A 16,994-nucleotide genomic window follows, 5' to 3' on the forward strand; every position below is an offset into this window, starting at 1 on the left:
AATTAGTAGTTTATTAAGCTAGTGGTGTTAGTTAATGATTTCTTAATATCGTGAATTGTGACTTAAAATAAAGTGCTACCTACAGTGTTACTAAAACTAGAGTGTTATCCAACAAAAATTTGTGCAATATTTTCTGAAAAATAATCATTACAATAGCTAAGTAATGTTCATGTATTACAATGCATGCATGCATTTGATTAGATTTATGGTATTTAATGAGTAAAATCATATTTACTGTATATTGTGAATGTACTGGTGCTTTATACTTTTCCACAGAATTAGATTTTTCCTTAAATGGAAAAGTCTTATAACCACTTTGAGATATCTCATGGATGCTTAAAACAATGTACTTGCAGTAAACATGAATTGGTAATATAGTCACTGCTAAAGGCTTTTGTCTCAATCTTCTACTATAGTACTGCTTATTAATAGTAAGTAATGCAGTTGTTCTAGCAGTTAAGGTATGGTATACACTCTCAGAAATAATGGTACAAGAGTTGTCACTGGGATGGTACCTTTTCTAAAGGTACACATTTGTAACTAAAGACTTCTTATTAATACCTCATGGGTATATATTAGTACCTAAAAAAGCAAATATGTACCACTTGAAATTTTTAGTTACTAATATATACAGTTGAAGTCAGAATTTTTAGCCCCCCTTTGAATTTTTGTTTCTTTTTTAAATATTTGCCAAATGATGTTTAACAGAGCAAGGAAATTTTCACACTTCACAGTATGTCTGATAATATTTTTTCTTTTGGAGAAGGTCTTCAGAATGTGTTTTATTTCAGCTAGAATAAAAGCAGTTTTAATTTTTTTTAAAATCCTTTTTAAGGTAAAATTATTAGCCCCTTAAAGGCACTTTTTTTCCCGATAGTCTACAGAACAAACCATCGTTATACAATAACTTGCCTAATTACCCTAACCTCCCTAGTTAACCTAATTAACCTAGTTAAGCCTTTAAATGTCATTTTAAGCTGTATAGAAGTGTCTTGAAAAATATCTAGTAAAATATTATTTAATGTCATCATGGTGAAGATAAAATTAATCAGTAATTAGAAATGAGTTATTAAAACTATTATGTTTAGAAATGTGTTAAAAAAATATTCTCTCTGTTAAACAGAAATTGGGGGGAAAAATAAACAGGAGGGCTAATAATTCAGGGGGGCTAATAATACTGACTTCAACTGCACCTTTCAGGAGCCAATATGGACTATTAAGTACAAATGTGAACCTTTTGAGAAGGTTCCACCCCAGTGACAGCTCTCGTATCTTTATTTCTGAGAGTGAAGGATTAAGGGAAGCAGAATATTGAAATGCAATATAAGGCATTAATACATACTAATATGTATTCTAATATATATTTTAAAAAGCTAATAAGAACTTAGAAGTGAAAATTGGTCCCCATATGTTATTTTTGAGCTTATTTTAAAGCTTTTTTATGTTTAAAAGACAGCTTTTTTATTTAAGGAAAAAGATGCAGAACAATACTGCTCAAATCTTAAGAAAAATAATTAAAATGAAACTCAGGAAACCAGAGTCTGTATTCACAAAACTTTTTATCTTACTAATAAAGTGGTCTCTTAATTAATCCTGCACCAAAAATGTTTTTAGCTAAGAGGTTTCTCTTAAAGTACACATGAAATACAACCATATTGATATTGTTAGCTCACATAGCTTGTTTTGGGGTGAAAAATTCATCTGTGCATGTCATTAAGAAAAAAAAAAGTTTGTTTTGTTCCTGTTTGTTTGATTGATAAAATATTCTTTTTTTTTTCTTTATCTTTATTGTAAATAAAGCGAACCACTTTTTGCCACGTCCGTTGTCTGTGTCAATTCATAGCAGCTAACGATATTGGGTTGTCATAATTATGTTTAGCCCTTTTTCATCCTCCGAGCCACACAGGGCATAACAAAGTGGATAAAATGATGTTCTGCATCATTATTATTGTTGTTATAATAATTTGTGAGATAACACATTATATCAATGTTTATAGCTTATTTCGCATTAATTATAATACAAATACTCTTATGATGCATTAAAAATACAGGCTTTTACAAAAAAACATCTCAATTTCTCCACCTGTGCTCCTGGATGTCCCAGTCAGAGATCAACAAACTGGCGTGGAAAAGCAACATGTTTAGCTTGTCTGGCCGAATTGTGAATGTTAGGGTTGATAAAGCGCCGTCCACTCCATGAAGGAGCATTAGCAGACAGGCATGCTGGGAGTGTTTGTGAGAGCACAATCTGCACCCGTGCCCAACGCTAAACATCCGTGAAGCCAGGTTTCACGCTGCCACAATCACGCCAAACAAAAGAAAAGAGAGTAAAGCGCTAGCTGGAAAGCCTGGAGAAACTAAATAAGAGTTTGAGCTTATGTACGTCTGGGAAATCTTACTTTAAATTGAGCTGTTTTGGAAATGCTATGAGGCTGTGCTGCATTAGCATAAGGTCATGAATGATATTAGATGACTATTCTTAAAATGCATTATTTCAGCTTTGACAGATGGATGACAGAATCCAAACTGACCGGTTTGGATATTTTTACAGGTTTTAACTGGCCAAGGCAAAGAAAACTATTTTTAAATAAATAAATATACAAAATAATGTAATGTCTAAAACGTCTGTAATGCCAAAACATCTGCTTTTCAAAGTCGTCGACCATGTTAACTGAATTGGTCACATGACTAAAATGCGTCATCGCTTTCAAAAGCCTCCATTTTTAGTCCACACTCCAACACAAAAACAGATTTTTGAAATATATTCACTTTGGACAGTGTTCTTAAAAATGGTGTGTTTTCGTTTACTAAAAAAGCCATCTCAGTATGGATGGAAGGCCAAAACAGAGAAAAATATATGCGTTTTAAAACAAAAACATATTGTTGCGGCCTAATTAATCTAGTTAAGCCTGTAAATTGCACATTAGGCTGAATAGTAGTGTCTTGCAAAATAACTAGTTTAATAATATGTACTAATATTGACTGTAAAGACAAAATAAATTTTAATAAATCAGTTATTAAATCTATTATGTATTATGTTTAAAATATGTTGAAACAATTCTCTCTCTGTTTAATAGCACTTGTGTGAATAATTTAAAAAAAGAATACAAATTTCACAGGAGGACTAACTAGGACTGGTCGATTTGGCCTAAAATAAAAATTGATTAATTGAAAATTTTAACTTGATAACGATTAATGAATGATTATTTTTTTATTGTTTTGCCATATTGTTTTGCCAAACTTGTGCATGGACAAGTTTTGTACAGTAAATATGCTCACATATTTCAAGTGAGAGACAAGGGTGCATTACTTGAACTTAAAATAACTGAAGTAAACACACACTATCTACTAGCTATGATTATTTTTTAAACATCAACGTTGAACAACTGAAATTAAAACACACAATGCCTACAATAAACAGTCACTGTTTTCCTAAAAAAAAAAAAAAGTGAAAATAAAAACCAATAAGATAACAAAATATAACAAAAGAAATTATTTTCAGTGTTTTTCACATTAAACGTAGAAAATAAGCTTCTAAACAAAATAACTCTTGTAAATTCTGTAAATAATATTTTAATCAGTGCATTTGTTGCATCTTTTTTAAACAAATATTTTAATTTATAAGTTTTATTAATGTATAATAAAATATTAAATAATAATTTAAATGTAATGGAAAACATGCCATCTTAAGACATCTATGAAGCAGCTTCCAATCATCGGCAATGTAGTACAAAGTAAGGCTCAAGAATGGGTCCATCGTCCTGCTTGACCAGAGAACAGAAGTGGCTGCAAAAGTATAAATCAGCCTTATCAGAGTGGGGTCAGGTGACTCAACATGCAGCAGGGAAAGTAATTGAAAAAATCCTTCTAGAAAAATTTGATCAATTATAGGTTCTGAATGTCTATTTCGATTACCTTTCGATTAATTGCCCAGCCCTAGGGCTAACCATTTTGCTGTCAACTTGTATGACAACGGAAAGTTACTGGCTGCTGTGTTTTTAATGTGGAATATCACCTTTTAAATAAAAACTACTTTATTATTTTATGCAACATTTTTTAATTTAAAAGGAAAATATAAGGGTGATCTTAAGCAAAAAAAAAGACCCTTAGCCTATAAGGTGTTTTATGGAATATTTTAAACTGACCAGAATTTTTTTCTATTATGTTTGTTTATTACAAAGATGGAACTTGGGACCTTAGTTGGCTAACGATGGTTTTCAGAGCCACCACCCACCACCCACCCTCCACCCCCGTTGTTATGACTGCACATGACAATTTGCAGCACTGCGATGAAGAAACGTGCATTCTCAGTGGCCACATCTGTATGTAGTATATGATCGCATGGTCCTAAACAATTAGTTTAGGATTATTAATGCTTACTTTGCTTAGTTTATATTATTCTTGATACTCAGATATTTATAATCAATGTTGAAATAAGTTTTTGACTCTGAATTTACTGTGACTATTGGTGCAATTTTTTGTCAATTTTAATCATTCAAATTATTTATCTGAAATCAATGTCACTTAGCACTGTCACCTCAGAGCAAGAAGGTCACTGGTTCAAGTCCTGGCTGGGCCAGTTGGCATTTCTTTGTGGAGTTTGCATGTTTGACCTGTGTTTGCGTGGGTGTCCTCCGGGTGCTCTGGTTTTCCCACAGTCCAAAGACATGTGCTTTAGAATAATTGGATGAACTAAATTGGCCGTAGTGGGGTAATGGGGTACTGGGAAGGGCCTTCACTGCGTAAAACATACACCGGAATAGTTGTCGGTTAATTCTGCTATAGCGACCTCTGATAATCAGGGATTAAGTCAAAGGAAAATGAATGAATGAATGAATGAATAATGTGACACCAAAGACTGCAGTAACATGTAATAATATTTCATAATATTACAGTCTTACTGTGTTTTTAATCAAATTAATTTATCATTTGTGAACAAAAGGTACTTTTTTTAAAGCATTTTAAAAAGATGTGGTTATTCTGTTACCACCGGTGTCTCATGTCATACATTCACTAAAAATCATCACTCGACGTCACTGTGAAAAAGAAAAAAAAAAAAAAGAAAAAGTGAGAAATGATGACTGAGAAATGATCCAGAGAAATGAGAAACTCCTGAGAAATGATCCAGAATCGTTTGACATTTTCCATCTAGCGCAACAAAATTCATAAATTTTTAAGTGCATCCTAAGTGTCCAAAAGTGTCCAGATACTTTTTGGGGTCACACCAAGTACCTAAAGTTTTAAAAGTTTTTTTTTTTAGAAGCAAAACTGTCAAAATTGAAAATACTGTCAATTGATTACAAATATAAGAATCTCTTTTTTTTAAAACTATGCTTGAACAAAATATAACTTTTTTTTAAATTCTGTAAATTATGATGACATTTCTTTCACATGTAAAACTATTATTATTATTATTATTATTCATTCATTCATTTTCTTTTCAGCTTTATTAATTTGGGGTCGCCACAGCGGAATGAAGTGCCAACTTATCCAGCATTTGTTTTATGCAGCGGATGCCCTTCCTGCTGCAACCAATCTCTGGGAAACGCTCGAACCAGCGACCTTCTTGCTGTGAGGTGACAGCACTACCTACTGCGCCACTGCATTGCCCCATTATTATTATTATTATTATTATTATTATTATTATTATTATTATTTGCATATATTTGTCATAGCAAAGCCAGTGACTCTCTATGAATAGACCCTAATCATTGGCTTAAAAGATGACAATATCATCTCTACAACATGATTGATTCACTGTTAACTTGTTTTTTGAACTGTATAAAATCAGTATCTCTAACTGTAGGACAACATGCTGCATGCATCAAACAGACCGCCGTCACAGTCTTATCTTTGCAGCTAAAGTCTACCAGTTTCCAATGTCACCTCGAGCAAGCCAAAATGTGATTGGCTAAAAGACTGATTGTGATTTAACTCACTCATTTAACCTTCAAGGCCGTGACAGTCCAGTTCAGTTCTGCCCCATAACCTCTCCAAGGTGTCCATCCCTCACGTTTACAACAAGCTCTGACTCTAACCTCCCCTCAACAGCAGATAACAACCCCTAAGTTACATCCTCAAATCATTATTCCCTAAAAATCTCTGAAGTTGCAAGAGTATTTTCTCACCAATTGTGATGTATATCTGAATACTACAGCTTTTTGAATGAGAAAAAAAGTAGGGCGAAACTTTATTTTGTCAAAAAAATATTGGATGGTTGTGCTTTGTTATTGGTAGATCCTGTGGGATTAACAGGTTGCATCAGTAAACATGTTGCTGCAGAATTTTTTTTTTTTGTCATTAATATTTTGATTTCTGGCACGGTCAGTTTGCTCAGTAGCTCACCTTGTAAGGTGTTAAACTTGGGATATGGAACAGACCGGGTTTGATCATAATGAAAGACAGTTACAGAAACCAAGACAAAAAAGCAATATGAAATTGTGATAAAAAAAACAGGTGGCTAAAATTAGATTTTTTTCCTCCCCTTTCGTTTAGGTTTAGGGAAGGGTGAAGGTCAGTCAATCTCAAGGTAATATGTGCACAAAAAGCCAATGTAAATGGCACATATGAGAAAACTGGCAGCTAGCAACTCTCTACATCTCTGCAACTCTCACGTAGCCATGCACTGAAGCTAAGCAGGGCTGTACCTGGATGGGAGACCACATGGGAAAGCGAGGTTGCTGGCGGAAATAGTGTTAGTGAGACCAGCAGAGGGCACTCATTCTGCAGTTTGTGTGTATCCTAACACCCCAGTATAGTGAGCGCTGTCTTTCAGATGAGACGTTAAACCGAGGTCTTGTGGTCATTAAAAATCCCAGGATGTCCTTCGAAAAAGAGTAGGGGTTTAACCCCGGCATCCTGGCCAAATTGTTCCACTGGCCTGTGTCCATCATGGCCTCCTAACTGTTTCCATTTCATTATTGGCTTCATCACCAATCACCTCTCCACCAATCAGCTGGTGTGTGATGTGCGGTCTGGCGCACTATGGCTGCCGTTGCATCATCCAGGTGGATGCTACACACTAGAAGTAGATGAGGAGATTCCTCCCAAAAATGTGTAAAAAGCGCTTTGAGTGTCCAGAAAAGCACTATATAAATGTAAAGAATTATTATTAAAATGTGGCCCTAAAATATTTGAGGCTCCAAAAATGTAGACAGTGGACTCTGTTGAATTTGTCATCACAAGCTGCGAGACAACATTGAAATGAGAACCAAAAAACTATACAGTGTAAAAAAAAAGTAAGCCAAGTAAAAACACAGCAAGAAGGTCGCTGGTTTGAGCCTCGGCTGGATCAGTTGGCGTTTCTGTGTGGAGTTTGCATGTTCTCCCTGCATGGGTTTCCTCTGGGTGCTCCGGTTTCCCCCACAGTCCAAAGACATGCGGTACAGGTGAATTGGGAAGGCTAAATTGTCCATAGTGAATGTGTGTAAATGAGAGTGTATGGATGTTTCCCAGAGATGGGTTGCAGCTGGAAGGGCATCCGCTGCGTAAAACATGTGCCGGATAAGTTGGTGGTTCATTCCGCTGTAGTGACCCCAGATTAATAAAGGGACTAAGCTGAAAAAATTAATGAATTTATGAATGTTTCAGTTGTACAGTTTCTTTTTTATATCTTAAAATAAAAAAATAAATATATCTTTTGTTCTGAATTACTCATTTCATTGTTCTGTTTAGAATATAACTATATACTACTAATTATAAACTGCTTACTAGTATCTATTAATGTAGACTTAATTCTTAACAAATGACAAACTAACTATTTGTAAATGCTTAATAAATGACTAATTGTGTGAAGTTATTATAAAGTAGTAGGAAGGATGTTGTTTTTTGCAACTAAATTTGGGTAAATTATGGACTAAACCAACGGCTGTTTCTTTAATTAATTTACTTTCTAACCCAAATTTAACCAAAAGTACTTGGGTTTGTCCATGTTTTATCCAATTTTTGGTGGAAATAACCTGATATGTTTTACATTGTAGGTAGGGTAGGCAGCTTAATTGGTTCTGCCATGTACACTAAAGAGAGAAATATGAATAAAATGTTTTTAAAATGCTCTGTAAAGCTGCTGTTCAAAAGATTGAAGTGCTCAACTATTTCAATCACATGACTGTGAAATGTAATTAATGCACGTGAACTTTCATGATAATAGAATATCTTTCATTCTCAAAGCCTTTTTTAAGAACAGATCCCGTGGGTAATACACACATTTCCTGAAGCGCGAACTTCTCAAGGTTGATGCACATGAAAAGGTACTCTGGGAATGTGTTTTATTAATTTTATATCATATTAGTATTATTAATTATTATATACGTTTTCTTTTTTTTTTCTTCAGAATGAGCTTAATAATTCATTTAAAGAAGTCATTTTTAGACCCTTCATTTCAAATATTCATTTTCATTTGCACATCCAAGTCGTGGCTGCTTGCCAACAGGTGGAGGAGAAACTGTCTAAGACAGAAGCTGGAACGCAGTAAACATGAGCCCATCCAACAGATGTTTAGACAGCATTGTTTCCAGAGTCAGCAAGAGCAACCGGAGAAGGAAATAGCTACTTTTCTGTTGAATGCATAACTTCGCCATCATAAATGCACCTATTCAGATGCATGCCGTAAGTTTGAACTCTGCCCCTATTAAAGTACGTTTTGAGTCGTCAGAATGGCAGAATTACTGATTCATTGGCTGCACAGTGTGGAGGCGTGCAAGTGCTGGAGTGAACGTCTCTCATTGTGAGGAAGCCATCTGAAATAGATTGCTTGTCTTAAATTAAACCCATTTGAAAGACTAGATTTTTTTTTTTTCTTTTATGCTTTTCACAAAGTGGTTGTATTTTTTTTCATGTGGTTTTACAGCAGTTGTGTTTCTAGGTTTTTCTTCTTTACTCGGTGAACTTCACAAAGTCCATTAAGAAGCAGCAGCAGAAGAAGAAGAAGAAGAAGAAGAAGAAGAAGAAGAAGAAGAAGAAGAATGCGGCAAGACATTATATTTTGCTAAAAGAAAATAAAGCCCACATTAAGGCCAATTTAATTTTTAGTTTTCCTATTTTTGTGTTTGTAAATAGTACAGTATGACATTAATTTTACCAACCCAATTCACATTACAATAATATATCATCCACAGGGGCAGATTTAACCAATAAGCGAGGGAAGCGGCCGCTTAGGGCCCCAGGAAATCTGGGGCCCCCAATAAATATCTAGAAGTATAAATTACAGTTGAAGTCAGAATTACTAGCCCCTCTGAATTATTAGCCCCCTGTTTATTTTTTCCCCAAATTCCTGTTTAATGGAGAGAAGATTTGTTCAACACATTTCTAAACATAATAGTTTTAATAACTCATTTCTAATAACTGATTTATTTTATCTTTGTCATGATGACAGTAAAAAATATTAGACTAGATATTTTTCAAGACACTTCTCTACAGCTTAAAGTGACATTTAAATGCTTAACTAAGTTGATTAGGTTAACTAGGCAAGTTAGGGTAATTAGGCAAGTTATTGTATAATGACGGTTTGTTCTGTAGACTATCAAAGATATATATATATATATATATATATATATATATATATAGCTTAAAAGGGGCTAATAATTTTGACCTTAAAATGTTTTTTTTTTTATTAAAAACAAATAAGACTTCCTCCAGAAGAAAAAATGACTTCAGCTGTATACCTATAAACTGTATATAACATCGTTTTCTACCATATTTTGTATAGTGAGAGTTAAAAATACAATTTTAACGTAATTAAGTACTTAATATACAATCAAATATATTATAATTATAACAATGCAATGTAATGTAATAATAATAATAATAATAATAATAATAATAATATTTTAAAAAATATGCATCATAGAGCAGCAGTAATATTCATGAAAAAATATTTTTATTATTTTTAGTCGTAAATTAATAATTACATATATAAATTTATATATATATATATATATATATATATATATATATATATATATATATATATATATATATATATATATATATATATATATATAAAAAGAGTGTAAATAAAAATTTAATAAAAGTAGAAAGGGTGCATTTCAGGACTTGGGCCCTAGGGCTGGAATTTCTTTGGGCCCCAAAGTAACCAAATCTGCCCTTGATCCTGCATTATGTTTTAATTTAACCCTCCTATTATCCTTGGGTCAATTTCACCCCATTAAATGGTAAACGTATGTGCATATATTGTTGGCATTGTTTTTTTGTTTTTTTTTTTTGCTTCATATTGAATGACTTTTCCTAATTTAATGGGGAAAACTTGGTAAACATAAAATTAACATGACATTATTTTTTCAATGCCCTTTGGACATTTAGTAACATCTGTGTTCTTTGGGGTCAATTTGACCACATGGCCTTTTAGCTGTATAAAACATAAAAAAATTAAAACAATTTACACACATTTGTTTTGGGTGATATTGAGGTCACTATGCTATGATTTTATAATATGCACTACATTTTTAAAAGTATAATAACAATTAATAATAATAATAATAATAATAAAAACAAACACAACCATACCTGTAGTATCGCATGACATGGTGGTAGGGGGAATCCTAATTATCATGAGAACTTTGATATTTCCCATGGGGGATGGGGGTAGGGGGGGTGGACCTGTTTTTTTTTGTGGGAGGGGAAAACGTAATTCACATGGTTTACAGGGTAGGTGCAAAGCTATAAAAACTTGCACATGACGCTTTCTAAAATATTACACTTTGTGCTCTGTGGGCTCTCTTTAAGCTCTCTCAATTGAAAATGGCCTCTAAGCAAAGGTTTTCTGTCAGTGGGACTTTGTCACAGGTTTTTGACATTGAAAGTGACATAGAGGAGAATGTGTCTGAGGCCCCGTTTACAATAGTACATTTTAGTTTTAAAATGGCGTTTTAGAATAAAAATGATCCACGTCCACCCTAACGTTTCACCCAGCATTTCTGAACAATTCTCCGTCTACACCACACCACTGAAACGTGACCACACACACACACTCTAGCATGCGCTGCAGCATATCCACCCAGATGAGAGCTGTGCTCGTCAGGCTGTTCATCAAGGCTCTACTGCTGGATCTAATCCCACTATATTTGTTAAACGTGATATTTAATTCATCTTGTTGTCTATATCTAACGACATATTCCCCGACTTTGGCCTTTTGAAACTATTACTTGTTTTCAGGTAACGTGTTTTGGCTTAGTGCAAAGATAAGTTAATAATTAATGTAACCACGTACATTCAGTATATTGACTGATCACTTTCCTTTATTTCCTATAACGTATAAAATTATTGTACGTTATACTTTTATAATGGCCATTATTGATTATTAAAACAGATAGTCAGCAAAAGAGAGGGTATGTTTAGTATTAGAGGCAGTGATGTTATAGGCTCCGTTTTGTTATAAATATGCATACAGTGAAGATGACGCTCAAATAAATATGTAGCTACTTGAAGCCTCAACAATTTTGCTGTCTGTTAAGTTGCTAATATCAAAATGAAATTAGCAGTTCCTTAAATCATGTTTTTATTTTATTGTTAAGAAAGAGAAACAACGCAGCAGGGTAATGTGAATGAGGTTATAAAGTACCCTGTTCACTTTGAAGATTTACCCGTTGTGTTCTCGGGAATTTGTTTTCAATATTAAACTTGAAAAGTCTGAACTTACAAGCAGAAGATGCAACAACTGTGGCTACTTAATATTGAGGAAGAAGCCCCAATCAGATATGTGAATGTCTGCAGCCCCGCTTCTGTTTTAAGATGTCTCCGTTTTCCCCCATCCACACTGAGACGGAGCAGCAGCATGTTAGATTGAAACAGCTTCTCCAGCGTTTTTAAAATGCTCTGTTTTCGGTGCTCGAAAACTCCGGCGTAGTGTAGATAGATGGCATAACCGTAGCAACACTAATACTTTTTAAAACTAAATCGTATTAGTGTAAACGAGGCCTGGGACATGATAATCTTGAGGTGAACCTTGATTATGAGGCATCCTCCTCAGATGAGAATGACACTCCTAGTGTTGACCTTCCTGTTGTCTCTCAAACATCAGCAGACACATTACCTTCCAAAAGTTAAAAATTATTATGGTCCCGCTCACCACTTAACAGACAGGGTAGACTTAGTGCTGCTAATGTCATCAAAATTGTTCCAGGGCCCACTATGCTGTCAGTCATGTTCAAGACATAAAATCAGCATTTCAGCTTTTCACTAAACCATCAATTGAACATTTTATACTTGAAATGACCAATTTGGAGGGGAGGAGGGTCTATGGGGACAGCTGGAAAAACTTTGATGTGACTTATTTGCAAGCCTACATTGGGTTGCTCATTTTGACAGGAGTGTACAAGTCCAAAGAAGAAGCAAAAGCAAGCCTTTGGAATGCTGACACTGGAAGGTCAATATTTTCAGCCATCATGTCTCTGAGGACATTTTATGTTTTCTCCTGTGTCACAAACTCGCAGCAATATGGATGTATGGCATAAGTTTACTTTATAATCCAGGTCCCCACATCATTGTGGATGAACGTCTGGTTTCATTTCGTGGCTGCTGTCCCTTTACACAATACATGCCCAGCAAACCATATTTGTTTTCTTGGTGTCAAATTGACCCCATATATAATTGTGTTCCAGTCAGTGCTAAAATAAATTGTTATTCTTTTCATATGCTATAAATATCAAAAATGTATACCAATAAAAAATACATATATACTTTTCTAATTTTAGGTGAAACAGTGAGTTTTCATGCTGATTTGTAAACGTGTCCATAGTAATGCTATAGTTAATCTGTATTTATAAGGGACAGGAAGTGGGGGGTTGGAAGTGGGGGTGGGGGGGTGTTTTTCAGAGTTTTGTAAGTAGTGAACAAAGACATCAATTACCTGACACTAAACTTTTGACAAAAAAAATCTTATTCTGGAGGTTTTAAATTGCTGGGGTCAAATGTCTGACCCCAGTGGATAAAAGGTGTTTGCAGATTTTAGGGTTATGGTTTTAGGGTCTATTAAATAATGTTATACAGTCATTTTTAAATAATGTACAATAGCTAGGTTCAAACAAAACGACATCAATACAAAAGTATTTTGAAATTGAACTAACTTTTTTCTTTCCACAGAGAAGATAATATCACAATACAACTCTTTTATTTTTTTAAATAAGTTTTTACATTTAAATACTTTTTGTTTAAAAAACAAAAAAAGGTTTTATCTACAAAGTTGAACTCTGCTTGGCTCAATATGATTCTTTCTGTGAGCCAATCAGCATTTTGAATGCCCACACGAGGACCAATCAGGATTAGCTTATTTGTCATTTCACCAGACTGCTTCATTGACAGTGGGGATGACCAGAAAGAAACACAAAATTTGAGTCAACTAAATAATGACGCACCACACAAAATTGAGAAGAAACCTGAAAAAGTATAGTCAGTGAAACATTTTTCAGAGTTTATTAAACTTTGTTAAACAGCTCATTTGCTCACTGTGTGTTTTCTTTAAAGTCTTTAAATTTGATAGTAAGCCTTGAAGGGCAAATAGTCATGGGACATATAATTCAATAAATATAATTCAACAATTCACATAAAGCATTTTGTTCAATAAATATAACCATATATTATATAAAATTAACAGCAGCTCTTGACAAAATACATTTTCTTTAAAAGCCTAAATATAAAAAGACTTTAGTCAATGTAGTTATTTCTTAGCCACATATTTTAAATAATGTCAAAACAAGCAAACTGTAGTTTACATGCTTTTATTTCAAGATAATGTTTCTTTTAAAATTATTTAAATGTTTTAAAACTATACACTTTATTTTGATGGTCCATTTGAGTATTTATAGACTGTCTGCTTAATATCTGTTGATACAGACATTCAACAGACATATAACTGACTATAAGAAACTTTGCAAGTACATGTCAACTTACGCTAACCCTAACCCCAACCCTGACTCCTTCCTAACAGTCTGCATATAATCTAATGAGAATTAGTTGGCATGTAACAAATATATAATGCTAAATATTACACTTTGACGTGTAACGCATGTCATATTACTTTTGCTGAGTACATTTTTCACCTTCCAAATGATAAAAACCAGAAGAAAAACCCATATAAGGAAAAGGATGCAATGTAACTTAAATTCAACAAACGGACCATCAAAATAAAGTGTGACCAAAGTTTTATGGAGATAGATTGTTTGTGATTGATGGGTGTGAGTATAGCCTAAATGGAGAGAGGAAAATTAAGACCTGTTTAAAATCATATAAGACCTACAACACAATATTTCAGTAAATGTAAGACCTTTTTAAGGCCTTAAATTTAGTTTTTTAAATGTAAGACATTTCAAGACCTTTTAAGACCCCAGATACACTCTGAGAATCTGAAGTTAAAAACATGCACACTGCTTCAACGGCCAGTCATCAAACCAAGCAAACTGCAAAACACCATGCAAAGAAAGAAAAGTCAGAAGAAGTGAAGAAGAACAGCAGTACCTGGTGTGGTCTGAGTGGCTCCTGAGCATAAGGAGAGCGTAAGGAGAAACAGGACACATACAAAAGCGTTAAAGCAGAACACCTTCACTTTTTTTTTTTTAACTTTTACAGATATTTTTGCATGCCTCAGATTTCATTCAGGCCTGGGTTTTAATCTTTCGTAGCATATATAAGATGACATGACACTCTCAGGCTAGATCACACAGTTCTTTCTTTCCTGCATTAGCATTTCCTTCAAGTGCTGTATTACACTGTCCTTTTTTTTTTTTGATGGCAAACTGCCATCCCTGTCAAAGTCAAGGAGACTGTTGGAGAAGAAAGAGAACCATAGAGCTTTTACGGCTGGACATCACAAAGACAAAAGAGATACTGTCTGAAAAAAGGTGATCTCATTTGTATTCATAGGGATCCGTATCTAAAGTGCATATGTATACCTTTTGTATAGCTGGATAGACATGGAAACGTTCAGCATAGTATGGGCACTAGTGTGAGTTACAGTGCTGCTGGTGACTGAGTTAGTCAGTACTGAAGCCAAATCTGGAGCTTATCTAACTTACAATAATGGTTCAACAATTAGTAGCCCAAAACTGTGTAGTTTTTTTTTTTTTTTTTTCAATATTACATTTTACAATATAGTACATTTTATTTGTAATGCGCTTTTCTCAAGCTCAAAGTGTTACAAGGCACCCCCCCCCCCTCCAATAAAACAGTAAGTAAGAAAGTATATCAATAAGTAAGGTAACAGATCACACATTAAAAACACACCTAAAGAGATGAGTCCTAAGAAGCTTCTTGAAACAGTCCAGAAACACGACATTCCTAATAGTGATGGGTAATACATTCCATAATTTTGGCAAACAGTATGAAAAAGCCCTCCCACCCATGGTGTTAAGTCTGCAGCATGGCTGGAACAGGGTAAGACGAGCGAAGACTGCGAGCAGGAGTAGAAAGTGTCACAAGATCACAAACGTACTCAGAAGCTAGCCTATGGACTGCTTTAATAGTTCAAATCAGAGTCTTGAAATTAATACGTGACCTAAGAGGTAGCCGATGAATTTAAATGTATTATCTTTCCATTTCTAAAGATGTTCTGTGACTAAAATATTATTTAAATAAGTATATCTGTTTAATAAATGTCTTTTGTTCAAATGCACCCATATATATATATCACCCAAATTCACTGAGAAATGGATAAAAATATTAATTTTCAAAATGGGGTGTACTCAATTATGCTGAAATGTAAATTACAAAATTAGGAATTTGATAAACTATTACAGACAAAATAAAATGTGTTTTTTATTGTATTTTCTTTGGTTTGTCTTTTATTCAAAGTTAAATCGTTTAAAATCAATATAAACTGACATAATTTATAATTGTACACAACTGACACTACAGTACAAATGAAATACTTGTTTTCAAATTATAAAATATTATGCAATCTAATAAAAATGCAATTATATAAAAAATATAGATTGAATAATAAATAATGTGGGTAACAGTTTAAAAGGATGGTCTATTGGTTAGTGTACCAGGTAATGTATTTACTAACATGAACAACCAATTCAAAATAAATTTATTAAAGGGCACCTATCATGAAAAATCTCATGGGAGCTGTTTGGACAGAACTGTGTGTAGATATAATGTGCCCACAGTCATATTGGGGAGATATAAACCAAATGAGTTTCTTTTTTAAATTCGCTGACGTTAAAATAGGATCAAAATCCCTCCCATTTTGAGGCCCACCACAACGTGTCAAAGGAGTGCGGTTTCCCCACTCAACAAATTGATTGACAGCCGCGTATTAACATGTCTCCGCAGTAACACGCGTAATCATATCCACAAGACAGGACGTGCGCAAAGCAACTGGGATTAAAAGATCTGTTCAGCTCTCTGTGATCATCAGTCATCAAATGTTATCTAGAATGAGTTTTACAATTTTAAAACATCTTTAAAACAGTGCATGTTCGTTATAAATTACAGCGATTTACTTCAGCTTTACTTTATCACCACAGTGTGTCAGTACAATTATAAAAGAAGACACTTCAATCCCGGTTTGTGGATGTTTAATCAGGTTTATTTTGTATATTAACACAACAGATATCCAGACAGCAGTGGATATTAATGTGTATCCCTTCACATTTGCCATTGAAAACAGTGCAAAGTTAAACTCGTGCAATGTGTGTGTGTGTCTGTGTGTGTGTGCGTGAACTTTGAAACACCATTGTGTGTGACTCATCATTGCAAATCGACTACAAATATATCAATTAATCATTGGGAAAGTTGTAACAAACGTTATGTGAGATCTGCTTCAATCATGTCTGTCACTGTGCTGTTTATCTGACACAGCCGAGGCGGAGACTGAGGTACACTCTGACAGACACATGGAATCAGTGGGCGGGGAGAACCAGCATTAAAGGCACAGGCAACAAAAACAGCTACATTGTGTTCAGAGCCGAAAAATCCAATATTCTGAAAGGTATACTAAATAATCTAATGGGTGTTTTGAGCTGAAATTTACAGACACA

The 16,994-nt window shown here is 34.0% G+C and overlaps 1 protein-coding gene across 3 annotated transcripts in view; it reads right to left on the reverse strand.

The window, feature by feature from the left end:
- Positions 1-16,994, reverse strand: part of cadm1b (cell adhesion molecule 1b) — a 350,413-nt gene that overhangs the window by 140,723 nt on the left and 192,696 nt on the right. For 2 of the 3 annotated variants that reach the window (XM_056473897.1, XM_056473894.1), the window contains exon 2: positions 14,470-14,490. The exons of the other annotated variant lie outside the window; for it this stretch is intronic. In XM_056473897.1, the coding sequence (XP_056329872.1) occupies positions 14,470-14,490 (21 nt within the window). The remainder of the gene's footprint in view (positions 1-14,469; positions 14,491-16,994) is intronic. 3 annotated transcript variants of the gene reach the window in all.

This window comes from Danio aesculapii, chromosome 15 (assembly GCF_903798145.1).
Source record: "Danio aesculapii chromosome 15, fDanAes4.1, whole genome shotgun sequence".
Classification (NCBI taxonomy): domain Eukaryota; kingdom Metazoa; phylum Chordata; class Actinopteri; order Cypriniformes; family Danionidae; genus Danio; species Danio aesculapii.